The sequence below is a fragment of the Mytilus trossulus genome, chromosome 1, assembly GCF_036588685.1.
Source record: "Mytilus trossulus isolate FHL-02 chromosome 1, PNRI_Mtr1.1.1.hap1, whole genome shotgun sequence".
Classification (NCBI taxonomy): Eukaryota; Metazoa; Mollusca; class Bivalvia; order Mytilida; family Mytilidae; genus Mytilus; species Mytilus trossulus.
Genome location: NC_086373.1, coordinates 32,688,827 through 32,700,960, shown reverse-complemented (window position 1 = coordinate 32,700,960; position 12,134 = coordinate 32,688,827). Strand labels below are relative to the sequence as shown.

General features: G+C 31.1%; 1 protein-coding gene across 1 annotated transcript; it reads right to left on the bottom strand.

Moving 5' to 3' along the window:
- Positions 1–947: 947 nt before the first annotated feature.
- On the bottom strand, positions 948–11,708 carry LOC134721858 (ribosome production factor 1-like). Its single transcript, XM_063585118.1, has 9 exons — positions 11,524–11,708; positions 8,137–8,193; positions 7,543–7,620; positions 6,395–6,490; positions 4,828–4,981; positions 3,877–3,959; positions 3,031–3,209; positions 1,823–1,949; positions 948–1,222 (listed from the first exon to the last, which is right to left on the bottom strand). The coding sequence occupies exons 1-9, from the start codon at positions 11,668–11,670 to the stop codon at positions 1,181–1,183; spliced, it is 963 nt and encodes a 320-aa protein (XP_063441188.1). The 5' UTR covers positions 11,671–11,708; the 3' UTR covers positions 948–1,180.
- Positions 11,709–12,134: the final 426 nt, after the last annotated feature.

Sequence of the window (12,134 nt, the reverse complement as noted above, 5' to 3'; positions counted from 1 at the left end):
TAAGCTCAAAGTATCAGAAAGTATGAAGTAAATGTTTGACAGATCTTGGATAATGCTCACAAACACACTTTACAACTAATCATTGTCAATCAGCTGTTTATTAGTAGCTGTAAAAAGTGTAAAGGAAAAAGTTTTGAATGAATGGAGAGATGACATGAATGAAATATAGACACCTAGAATGAAAATTAACATGAATACAATAGGGCTCTTCATGGTTAGTTCTGCCATATTGGACACGGGGCAGATTTTTTAGAAAGAGGTGGAAATAGTATGAAAGTATGGGAAATCCTATGTGTGTTTCCAAGCAACTGCTCTGTTTTAGCGATGTTTTCCCTTATTTTTCATACTATTTTAACCTCCATTATGAAAATCTGCCCCTATCCAATATGGCCGAACTAACCATGAAGAGCCCTATTGATAAAGGTTCCACACATTCATTCCTTTCATAAACATATGGATTTGTATGCGTCCAAATTGTGACAATCCTAATGAATATTGTCCTTAAAATGTAACATGTTATAAGTTATATGGTTCGCTACTGACCCCATACGGATCCATAGAGGGTTAGTAAAATCCATAGGGGGTGAGGCCGGAGGCCGAGTCCCTATGAATTTTATTCACCCTCTATGGATCCGTAAGGGGTCAGTAGTTAACCGTATAACGAATTTATCGGACGCTGGACTTTTTCTGCGTCGTTTTGTTGAAAAATAAACAACGAAACGCAACAACATTAATAGATGACGTCGCCATTAACGCGTCATGAACCCCCTATGAAACCTACTAACCCCCTACGGTCTCATAGGGGGTCACCACGTGACGGCGTTAAACCAATCACAACGTGATATTTTATCAATGGTCCGATAAACAGTATTGTATATTTCGTAATGACAGTTATCTTCAAAATTTAAATTGACTGTAATGTTTGTAACATAAACTCAATTCTAAAACAAATTTACATAATTTATTAATTTACAAACATTAACAATATCCATTTTTCATTCTTTCTGGTCCTTTTCTTTTTTCAATGTGAAATAACTTTTTCCTGACAAATTGGTCAGTTGGTTGGTACTGACAAAAAGCATTCATATGAACTTGGATCTCAACTTTGTATTTATTACTATACGGCTAATTTCCTTTTCATTTCCTTCGAAGCATAATGATGACTGAGTAAGATAGTTTGTTACAAATGAAATTTCCTTCTGCTGGAATCCATCTCATGACGCTGTAAAAAGAAAATGTATCCATGATAAGAACTTGTTTTTATATGGTTAATGTACAATCTAGTTTATAAAACAAACAAAACAAAATCTTAAATTTTTCTCTACTCAAGTTGGGTTAGGCAACTATTGAGTGTGATGAAGGGAAATTTTTTTAATGATATTATGTAATTGAATTTTACTGAATAGGATATGAATACATGTAAAGAAAGCAATCTAAATGTTCACCCTCTAAAATATGATATTGAAAAGCTCCTGTTTTTGTATTGGAAACACCATAAACCATTTTGATAAATAAAAATACAATAGCTGATGCACAAAAACATTAATCAACAAAGATTATTTGCAAGTTTTGATGAATTCATTCTTTGGTTTAAAAAAATTGTCTCGACAGACAAACAGAAAGGGGGAAAATACCCTGGTTATTACATACCTAAGCTTCATGAAGAGTGTGTATATAAAGGGTTGTAGATGCTTTATAATCCTTAATATTTTAAGTAAAAACATTAAAACACATTAGTTCTTACTACTTATATATCTTGAAATGAATGATTTTAAGTTTTAAACTAGCAGTATATACCGGTACCCAGAGTGTAAAAGATTACCTTGTGTATCCATTCATATTCTCCATATTTTGAATCAAATGTTCCTTTCTGTAAAGATCTCAGCTTCAATGTGAATTTTGGTCCTAACTGTTGTAAACCCACTTTTTTGTTATTCCTGAACACATACCTGTAAAAAGATCACAATAGTATGCAATTTTTCCATATCATATTGGAACAAAGTTCTGGAGAACAGCAAGAAAATAAAAAAAAAAAAAAAATTATCATCCTGATGGACTTAAAATTGTTAATTTTATTTTCTAACAGTTGTGCTGGTGCATTATCCTGTTCCTGTTCTGTTGTAGATGCTGCTATGTTGTCAGGTCTAAGATTTCAATTACAAATTTGTATACATGATTACCAAAAAAAAAATGACAAAAAGATAGTAAAAGATCATAGTGAAAACTCTTTTCAATATGATTTACAATCACAATCATATGGGTGTGGCTAAGGCTGCCATACAAATGGAAAAGAGAATGATTACAGACACAATAAGTTTGTACAAGTAGTTAATTGATCTTTTTCCAAAATAGTTAATGGCATGTCTATGCAAAATGCTAAATCTGCCTTCAAAAAATACTATCAGAGGTCTAAACCTTCATTTGATATCCAATATAAATTTATTTTCTCACTCAAGAGTCAGAGAGCAGATGCTGAAATGTTGCCTGCTGTACTGACCATGAAACATTTATGTTGAAATCTTTAAGATACTACAAGTATCAAATAATCTTGTGGAGATTTGTCTCATTGGCAATCATACCACATCTTCTTTTTTATATATTAAAATGATGGATGAACATCTATGTAAATGAGGTAAACCCTGCCGAACAGACATGAATATCTCACAATCATTCCATACACATAATATAATTCATATTGTACTTATAGTATCAAAGAAACAAACTTAACCAGGAAAACTCAATTTTGACCTATGAACTATGAAAATAAAGATGAAACCTGCTCGATGGACATGCACAAATTACAATCATTCCATACACCAAATGAGTTAACCTATTCATTGCATACAGTATCTGAGATAAATACTTGATCATTGATCCATATAACAAGGTCAAGGTTATGTGAACCCTATCTGCCAGACATGTATACCTTCTAAAAATTAAACAATTCGACCATGAGTGAGTATCATCATTGAAATTTTATGACTAACTGCCAGTACAAAGCACTAACATATATACAATAAATCATTATACCTATGATGCCGTACAAATACAAAATCTCTTTGATTATGAAATGTTACAACTCTTCTGCCATCAAACTGTGGATCATGGGGGAACAAAGAAGCTATTAATCTTCCAACACTGTGTCCCAATCTTGTGTTAAAGTTATTTAATATCACTTCTGGTCTATGTGCACTCATTCCTCCAGGCCTCTGCGAAAAAAGAAATAATCAATTTTGGCAACAAAAAATCCCCCAGAGTTTCAAAAACATAAACTTTAGACTATGAAAAATCATCATATAAGTCAAGTATGCTATACAATTTGTTTTCCTTCATTTAAAAGAGTTAAGACCTAATGTACAGTAAAAGAATATATTTTTCATCTCTATGAAAAAGAGGTAGATAGAGTTGAAAGTGTATTCCAGTTAGATTCAAAAATAGACTTGTTAGGAATTGATTCACTAAACAGTCCAATTTAGAAAACATATTTTGCTTTAACTCATTGATATTCTTATTACAGTCAGATTGATAAATACAGGTATATTGCTTGAACAGCACTGACTCTGTTAAGTTGCAATTGGTCTATATAGGTCTGAAATAAGATGATTTTCATCAACACTTTCTTATATATGCCTGATTCACACAAAACTGATAATTGCGCTAAAAATCCCTTTTTTTCTAAAGGAAGATCTGGAACATAAAATTGAATGCAATCTTGCTCTATCTAAAGTTTTAAATTGATGTGCAGAAAATCTGCATATTTTGGTAAGTGAATTATGACAGAAACATCAATAACCTTTGCTAGATTTTAATTTGCGTTTTATTTTGTTAAAAGTTACTTTGATTAGAGAAAAAACATTTAATTTATTAATTACTAACCTTTAATTCTGTTGACAATCTGAGATTACTTAGTTTAAAGTGAGCTGTTGGTCCTTCTGGTAAATGTGTTATGACTAGACCATCTTATCATTGTTAAGGAAGTATTTTCATCAATACAAAAAATAATTACAGTACATATAGGTTTTAAGAGGAATTCATCTTTTTGACTGAACATCATCAATCATATGGTGTTTTAAAAAGATTGTTTATGTCCTTGTAGAAAACAAGTTCAATTAGAACACCCACAGTGTCTGACACTCTGTCATGTATTTATATAGCATACCCTCGATCATAATCAAAAGTATTTGAAAACAAGAATTAGCTGTCTGTCATATCTGCAAAAGCACATTAAAGTTAATACTCATGACTTTAAAGCTGCTCATGAAATATATAGTTATTCTATTTAGAAGTATTGGAGAAATGTGTGATGAAAAGGTTCATTCAACATATTGAAAAGTTCATTTTATTGGAAAACAGAAAGAAGGAATATGACAGATCTGAAATGCACTTATTCTGCTTAGCATTTTCTTGAGAAGTAAGATAAAATATTTGTTGGACAAATGGACAGACAAGGACTTGATTGCTTCGCTCTCAAAGACAAAGTTACACTAATTGTAACTTTTTTAATTAGGAATAATTTTTGTTAAAACCAAACCAAGGAATCAATTAATTTAACTTTTAATTTCTGGGTTTCATCATTAATATGTTATTATAAGAATGAATGCTTCTTTTTGTGTTGTATAAGCTTGTCAAAGTATTGACTTTACACACAATTTTGTTAGAGGTGATTCTGTTGTAAAAATTCTTTCAAATAGAGAGATATCAGTAACTTCACAAACTTCTGGGTTTTTTTTGTTTTTTTAAATCAAATTCTTAATCCATGGCTGTGACAATGTTTGAATGGATAAAAAGCAATGTTGATATTGAATAAAAAACATTCAAAAAGGATACTGGGCTCTTTTCTGTCTTCATTTACCACTAAAATATCTGTAAAATCTCTTTCCATAGCCTGTGGTATAATTTTCTTTAAATCCAAACCTCTTCTATATTTAATTTCTGCATTAGGCAGCATTTTCTTCAACTCTTTGCAAAATTTATTTGTTCTCTGAAAAAAGTATCATATTAAATGTAATTACAGGTGTATAATAATAAATGCTTATTACAAATATATTTTTTATCTTTTTACTTAGGCTAGGATTTTTTAATTTGTTGGTTTACAAATCCGCAGACCCGATTTTTCTGATTCCTAGAATAAAAATAAAATTGACTTTTCATGCTTTTTTATTCCCGCTGACCCAAACAAATACATTATCCCTGAAAAATAATTAAATTCTTCTTTATTTATGAAATGAAATGCATGAATCACTAACAAAATTGATAACACTCTCTGTTGTGAAAAAATAAAACTTTCAGTTTACGTTTCTAAAAATAGACAAATCAATTATAACTGACCTTGAAATGTCGTTTGCGCAAATAATTTTGCGGAACGAAATCTGTGTTTAAAACCCATTACACAATAAGTTCGTTTCTCTTATTTGTCATCAGTCCATAAGATGCATAATCTCATAGAAATAGACTTGTCCAAATGTGGACAGGTGGAAAGCACCTTGGAAGTAAAAGTTCTGAATATCAACAAGTCATTAAGAATTTTCTTGTTATATGGATAATAAAAAAAAATATCGTCCATTTGGATTAAAAACGGAAATGCATGACACTAGTCTTTTACGTTTTTGACACGTGTGTTAAAACTTATTTTCGTACGACGTTTTTTACATTTTTTTCTTTATCAGTTTTCGTTTTTGAAGATCATTACTCACCAAGTTTTCTGGAATTGATTAAGAGCTACGCAAATTTGTTTTTCTTGTTTGTGAAAAGACGATTTAATTTCGTCTTTGTCTGTGAACCCCCCCCCTTTTTTACAGCAAATCATTAGACAATGTCATGCGATATTTATGACAGCTGAGCAAGAATATTTCATCGAACTAAAATTTGAAATGATGACAACATAGTATAAAAAACTTTTTGTTAGAAAGGTGAAATGTATATTTATTTTGCATTTTTTTTCTGTCTTGAAAGATTTTTTTTAATTTTTTTTTCTTACCAACCGACACGACTTTTTCATGGGGAAAATCCGTAAACCAACAAATTAAACCGTGGCCTTACAGAGCTTGGTGAGAATCCTTCAAAACAATTACAATTAAAGAACACTTTGTTTAAATTCCTGAAACCTAGAAAGAAGTAATAGTGCAAATAATTACATACAAAATCCAAATCATTGTCCCTTAATTAAGATACTGTGGTACAAAAATTAATATTTCCTACAACAATTGTTGATCTAAAAACATCACTCCAGAAATTAATATAATCCAAACAAACAGTATTTTGTTCAAAGCACTTCACACTAGAAACGGAAAAACAAATCATGATTGTGTAGTTTATTTGTTTAATTGAATTCTAGACAAATACTTCAAATCTTATGTGTTAAACACATATGATAATTATTTATTTTTTAACTTACCGCACCAGGTCTATCACAGGTAGTAATTAGAAGTTTAGGTAGTGTTTCTCTGTTAAAGTATGAAGCTAATTCATCTGTAGCCTCATCTAACATAACCTGTAATAAAACATATCACATATTTATCAACATATATCATCATATCTATGATCTTAGGACAGAAGCTATGTTCAATTTTTGTGTAGAACCAGATTGATTAAAATATAGATTGAACTATGCATACACACTTAACATTTAGTGTTTTTTTTATATACATATGTCATGAATAACTTTATTCATCATCAAATAATTACATTAGATGTATGTTTCATTATAATACATTATTCTGATTGGCTAACTGCACATCACATGTTATTCCGTAAGCAATTGCATTAGACCATCAAATTTATCATTCATGATGACACGAGGTCTCACAATAAAGTGCACAGGTGAATTAAATAAAACTTGATGAAAATCACGTTTTCACGATCCTAGTTTAAAAATGTAATTATAAGTATTGAATGCTTCTTTTTGTAAATTTATAGGGTTGTAAAAGCGTTGACCATGCATACATTTTTAGAATGCTTCATACAAAATATACTTCAGTAAACGCTTTTACACCCCAATAAATTTACAAAAAGAAGCATTCAATTCTTAAATAAAAATGAAACTTATAAAAACTATGAGTAGCAACAATTAGGTATAATTAGCAAATTAACAAAAGATCTGAATATCATGAATAACAATGTTTTAGTAAGCTGCATATCAATACAAATTTGAACCCTAGAAATATCTGCAACATACATATATCAATATAAATCATAAAGTTCTAGAGTGAAGCTGTATTACAATGATTTGCCTAAATAAGCTTTAAGTAAAAAAAAACATGACTTACATTGAATTTGAGATATATCAACAAATTCAGACAGAAAGTCTAAATTCTTATATTATCAAGACCTGTACAGAAAATGATGAATATGAAAAATCTGAAATTATTTTCTTTCCTCCTGCATCAAACATGTTAAATGGATCATGAGATAAATGTTTTACAGACTAGTTAAAAATACTTTTCTGTAATTCAGCATCTTGAAATCGTTTTAAATAAAACATCGTTACTCACTCGTATAAAAGGTTAAAGTCATGTAAACAATATTTTTCATTTTGATAATTACCTCTTCATCATCTGGATTAACCATGGTCTCATCATACACTCTCATACTTTCTATAGTTTTGGGGACTTTCTTTGGCTCCTACAAAACAAAATATAATCTGTAGTTATAGGTTAACAGCATTTAAAACCTATTTGTACATTGTACACACAAACCATATTTTTATCACTTTATGAGAAAGTTCATTCTTTTTCAAGAAAATTTGTTAATTTATAAGCCTGACAAACTTTTTACTGCTCCTGAAAGGTAAAAGTGGAAATTGTAAATGTCTCACTTGACCTCCATTTTGTCATAAATAAACTACAAATTGAAAGTTATTGCAGGAAAAGGACATAAAGTGCTGCTTTAAAATATCAAGGACCATAACTCCTGTCAGAGACAGTTAAAGTGAAAAATATGGAACTGCACCTCCATTTTGTCATCAGTACCCTCATAATAGAATTTCACAGTAATTGATTGAATGGGTAGTTATTTATTGGACAGAAACCACTGGAAGCTACCCAAAGCCCTATAAGACAATTATACAATGGAAAAATATTCTGGAAACAACTAATACATGTAATGTATCAATTTCCATACTTTTTCACATTTTCATACCTTTTCACCCGAAGCTTCTTCTTCTCTTTTTCTTTTCTTCTTTTCTTCTATTTTGGTCTAAAATATAAATATTTACAAGGAAAAATGTTTTGTGTATAACAGTCTTTTTCTAAAACCCCTGAGAGGAAAAAGTAATCTTTGGGAATTTCACAGTTGGCAGCTAACATGGCTAACAAGAAAACTTGATATAAGTACATATCATAAATTTATGATGTAGCATATTGCCAAAATGAGACAACTATACATCAAAGACAAATGAACAAATTTAAAGACTTACAGGTTACTTAATGGCTTTCAACTATTAACAATTTATATTGTAATGTAAGCTATAAAATTCAAAGGATGAAAAATTATGAATCAATTGAAAAAGAAACAAAAAGCCTGTTTTAGATTATCATATGTATATATCTTTTATATTCATTTGATGAAATTTACTGTTTGCAATATATCATAAATTGGTCTAAATAATAAGGATGTTCTTATCCCAAGCATAAAAACATAGCTGTATTTGACACAACCTTTTTCAACTTTTGACCTTCAGTGCTGTATAACTTTGTACTTTTTTTCACTTTCGATCTTTTATATCTGGGCGTCACTGGTGAGTCTTGTGTGGACGAGGCGTGTTTTTGGTGTATTGAATTTTAAACCTGATGCCTTTTGTTATCTATTAATTATTTGTTTTTTTGTCTAATACATTCTCCTATTTATTTGTATTGTAGTCCTGTAATATTATGTTGTCATTTCAATGTTATATTTAAAATTGCCATTAAAGTGCGAGGTTTGGAATGCCACAAAACCAGGCTCAACCCACCATTTTTATCTTGAAAAATTTCCTGTACCAAGTCAGGAAAATGGCCATTGTTATATCATAGTTTGTTTCTGTGTGTGTAACATTTTAGGTTGTGTTTCCGTTATGTTGTTTGATTTCTCTTATATTTGAGTGTGAATTCACATTACTATAAGACGTGTCACTGTCCTTTTCTATCCCAAATTCATGTATTTGGTTTTGATGTTATATTTGTTATTCTCATTGGATTTTGTCTTATGCTTAGTCCGTTTCTGTGTGTGTTACATTTTAATGTTGTGTCGTTGTTCTCCTCTTATATTTAATGTGTTTCCCTCAGTTTTAGTCTGTTTCCTCAATTTTGTTTTTTGTCAATAGATTTACGAGTTTTGAACAGCAGTATACTACTGTTGTCTTTATTTAGACTACATAAATAAACCATCAGTTTTGAAATGTGGCTTTTGTCTTGATACTGAACAAGCACACCTTTTCAGTTGGTTGACCCTTATAATATATCTGGTTAACAGATGATATCTGATATGTTCCTAATGTCGTAACTACAATCACATTCCCCTATTTCACAAATGTGTACTACAGAATGGGACTATTTATCAGATTATAATAACATGATCAACACAACAGGTGCCACATATGGAACAGGATCAGCTTATCCTTTCGGAACTTCTGAGACACACCCAGTTTTTGGTGGGGTTGGTGATGCTTAGTCTTTCGTTTTCTATGTTGTGTCTTGTGAACTATTGTTTGTCTTTTTCTATTTTAGCCATGCATGACATTGTCAGTTTATTTTCTATCTATGAGTTTGAATGTTCCTCTGGAATATTTCGCCCTTATTTGTCAGGATATCATACATGGTAACAGAATCTACCAAGGTTTTCAATTGCTTTAAAACCAATAGTATGAAGATATACATGATATACAGAAATGAGAAATGTCATAAATTCCAAAACCTACCAATTGTGTTTAATAAAAAGCTTTATCTGAGGGTCCTTATGTCCAAATGAAATTTCTCATTGCATAACAATATTTACAAATTATACTTATAAAAAAATAAAAATTGATATTGGTGTGGGCTGCTTAATAACAATTAACACAAACTTTTTAAATTTATACAGTTTTTAATTTTCCTTATTTAACACCTTCATGTTACTTTTTAAATATCTAATTAAAAGGTTTTAATTTTCACCTTTTTACACCTTTAAAATATCTAATTTAACTCCTAACCACATTGTAAGACTGAAAAGTTTATAGTTTACTGATCCACAACGGTATCGGGATCGTTCGCCCTGATTACATGTTCGCCCTAGGTTCGTTCGCACTGAGTTTGTTCGCCCTGGTGTTCCGTTTGCCCTGAGTTCGTTCGCCCTATTCTCATTTATGATATGTATATGTTTCATCATAAATGAAAGAAATGCATATTTATATTAAAATTTATGTTTATCTATTAAAAGCTGAATACAGAATATTAATTAAATAAAATTCGTGGCTGCATTGTTACACTTTATTTTATAATAACTTTTAATTACTGTTGATTGAATTTTGATTGCTTATTAGGTATAATTTGAAATCTTTGATATCACTGATTGTTATATGAATTGTCTTTGAGGGATTCATAATGAAAATAACATTTTTCTCAAATAAAATATTCAGCTTGGATGGGTAAACCACTGATGTACAAACTGTTAGACATGAAAGGGAAATTATTTTCGCAACAAGAACTTATAACCTAGTAGCAGCTAGCTGTTGCACAATGCATCGTAAATATTCGGCGAAATTGTCAAGAACTTATGACCTAGTAGCAGCTAGCTGTATACAACACAATACATCGTTAATATTCGGCGAAATTGTAGACTGACTTCAACATATTTAATTAAATACACACAACACAACACTGTAATAAAAAATATAAATCAGGGCGAACATACCCAGGGCGAACAGGTATCAGGGCGAACGGTCTCAGGGCGAAACGGAACTAGGGCGAACAGTAATCAGGGCGGACGGACCCGGATTCATCCACAACTCTAATTGAAAATTTATGAAGTATATATGTGTTGTAAGTAATCTTATCCTAATAACTTACATGATTCATATCCTTAACAAGTAAGGTAGTCCTGCTTTGGACAGATATAAATTTGAGAATATCTTTTAAAGGTGAGGGGTAGGAGGGGTCCTGATCCTTAAATCCTTAAAAACACAAAATCCAGAAGTCCCAAATTTAAATAAATCTAAATCCTGACATCCCAAAATTCGATAAAAGAATTCCTGGATCCCGAAATCCCAAGGTTATAAACAACAGATCCCAAAGTCCTGATAGAGGTCCTATCCTCCCTCTATGGTGTTGATCCAGATACTTCCAAAAATTAAAGGGGGGTCCACTGACTGCCTGAGAAGGGGTCTACCTCCAGTCATGCCTCACCGATTCCCTATATAATCAACAACATTTCCCCCATAAAAGGGCGCCAGGGCAGCACCTTAATCCGTCTCTGATATGTAGCATATGTAAATTTCCAACAACAAATATATTTTATCAGTATTTCATTTTCAGTAGAGAAACCTGTTTTGACCCAAGTTATTCTGTCTCGTACCTTAGCTTTTTCTTTTTTGAGTTTTTTATATGCTTCATTTCTGAGTATTTTGTTTCTAATGCCGGATATATTTCGTTGAGGAATAGTTTGGACAGTTTCTTCTTCTTCATCGCTCCCCACGTTTTCTTGTTTTCCTTTAGTAGCCATTTTGAAGGGAGAATGCGTTTACTTCCCTTTTGTTTTTTTATTATACCTTTTTAAAAGACTCGTCATTTTTTTTTAGATTAGACAAAGATGATAAAACAATCACTTAATTTTGTTTTTAAACTCGTATTTAAGCATCGTTTGTCTCTTAGCTACATCTTAATGAAATAAAAAAATACTGCTCCCACAGTAATCTACAGTCAACGTTTTGCAAGACTGTCGAAGAGTGCCGTAGTTGGCGCAATGGGTGCTCTCGTAGACGTCCGCGTCAAAATGAAAAATTGTGCTCTTAGGCTTGGACTATTATACTAGACAATACTACGTTATTGTCACATTCTTTCCTAAAGTGGGCATAACAGGAAAAAAGGTCATTCAAAAATAAACGATCTTTGCCATTGGTGCATGTGTATATCTGCCACAGTGGACCGATACCGTAACTTAAAATATTTTATCAGGAACAAATATAA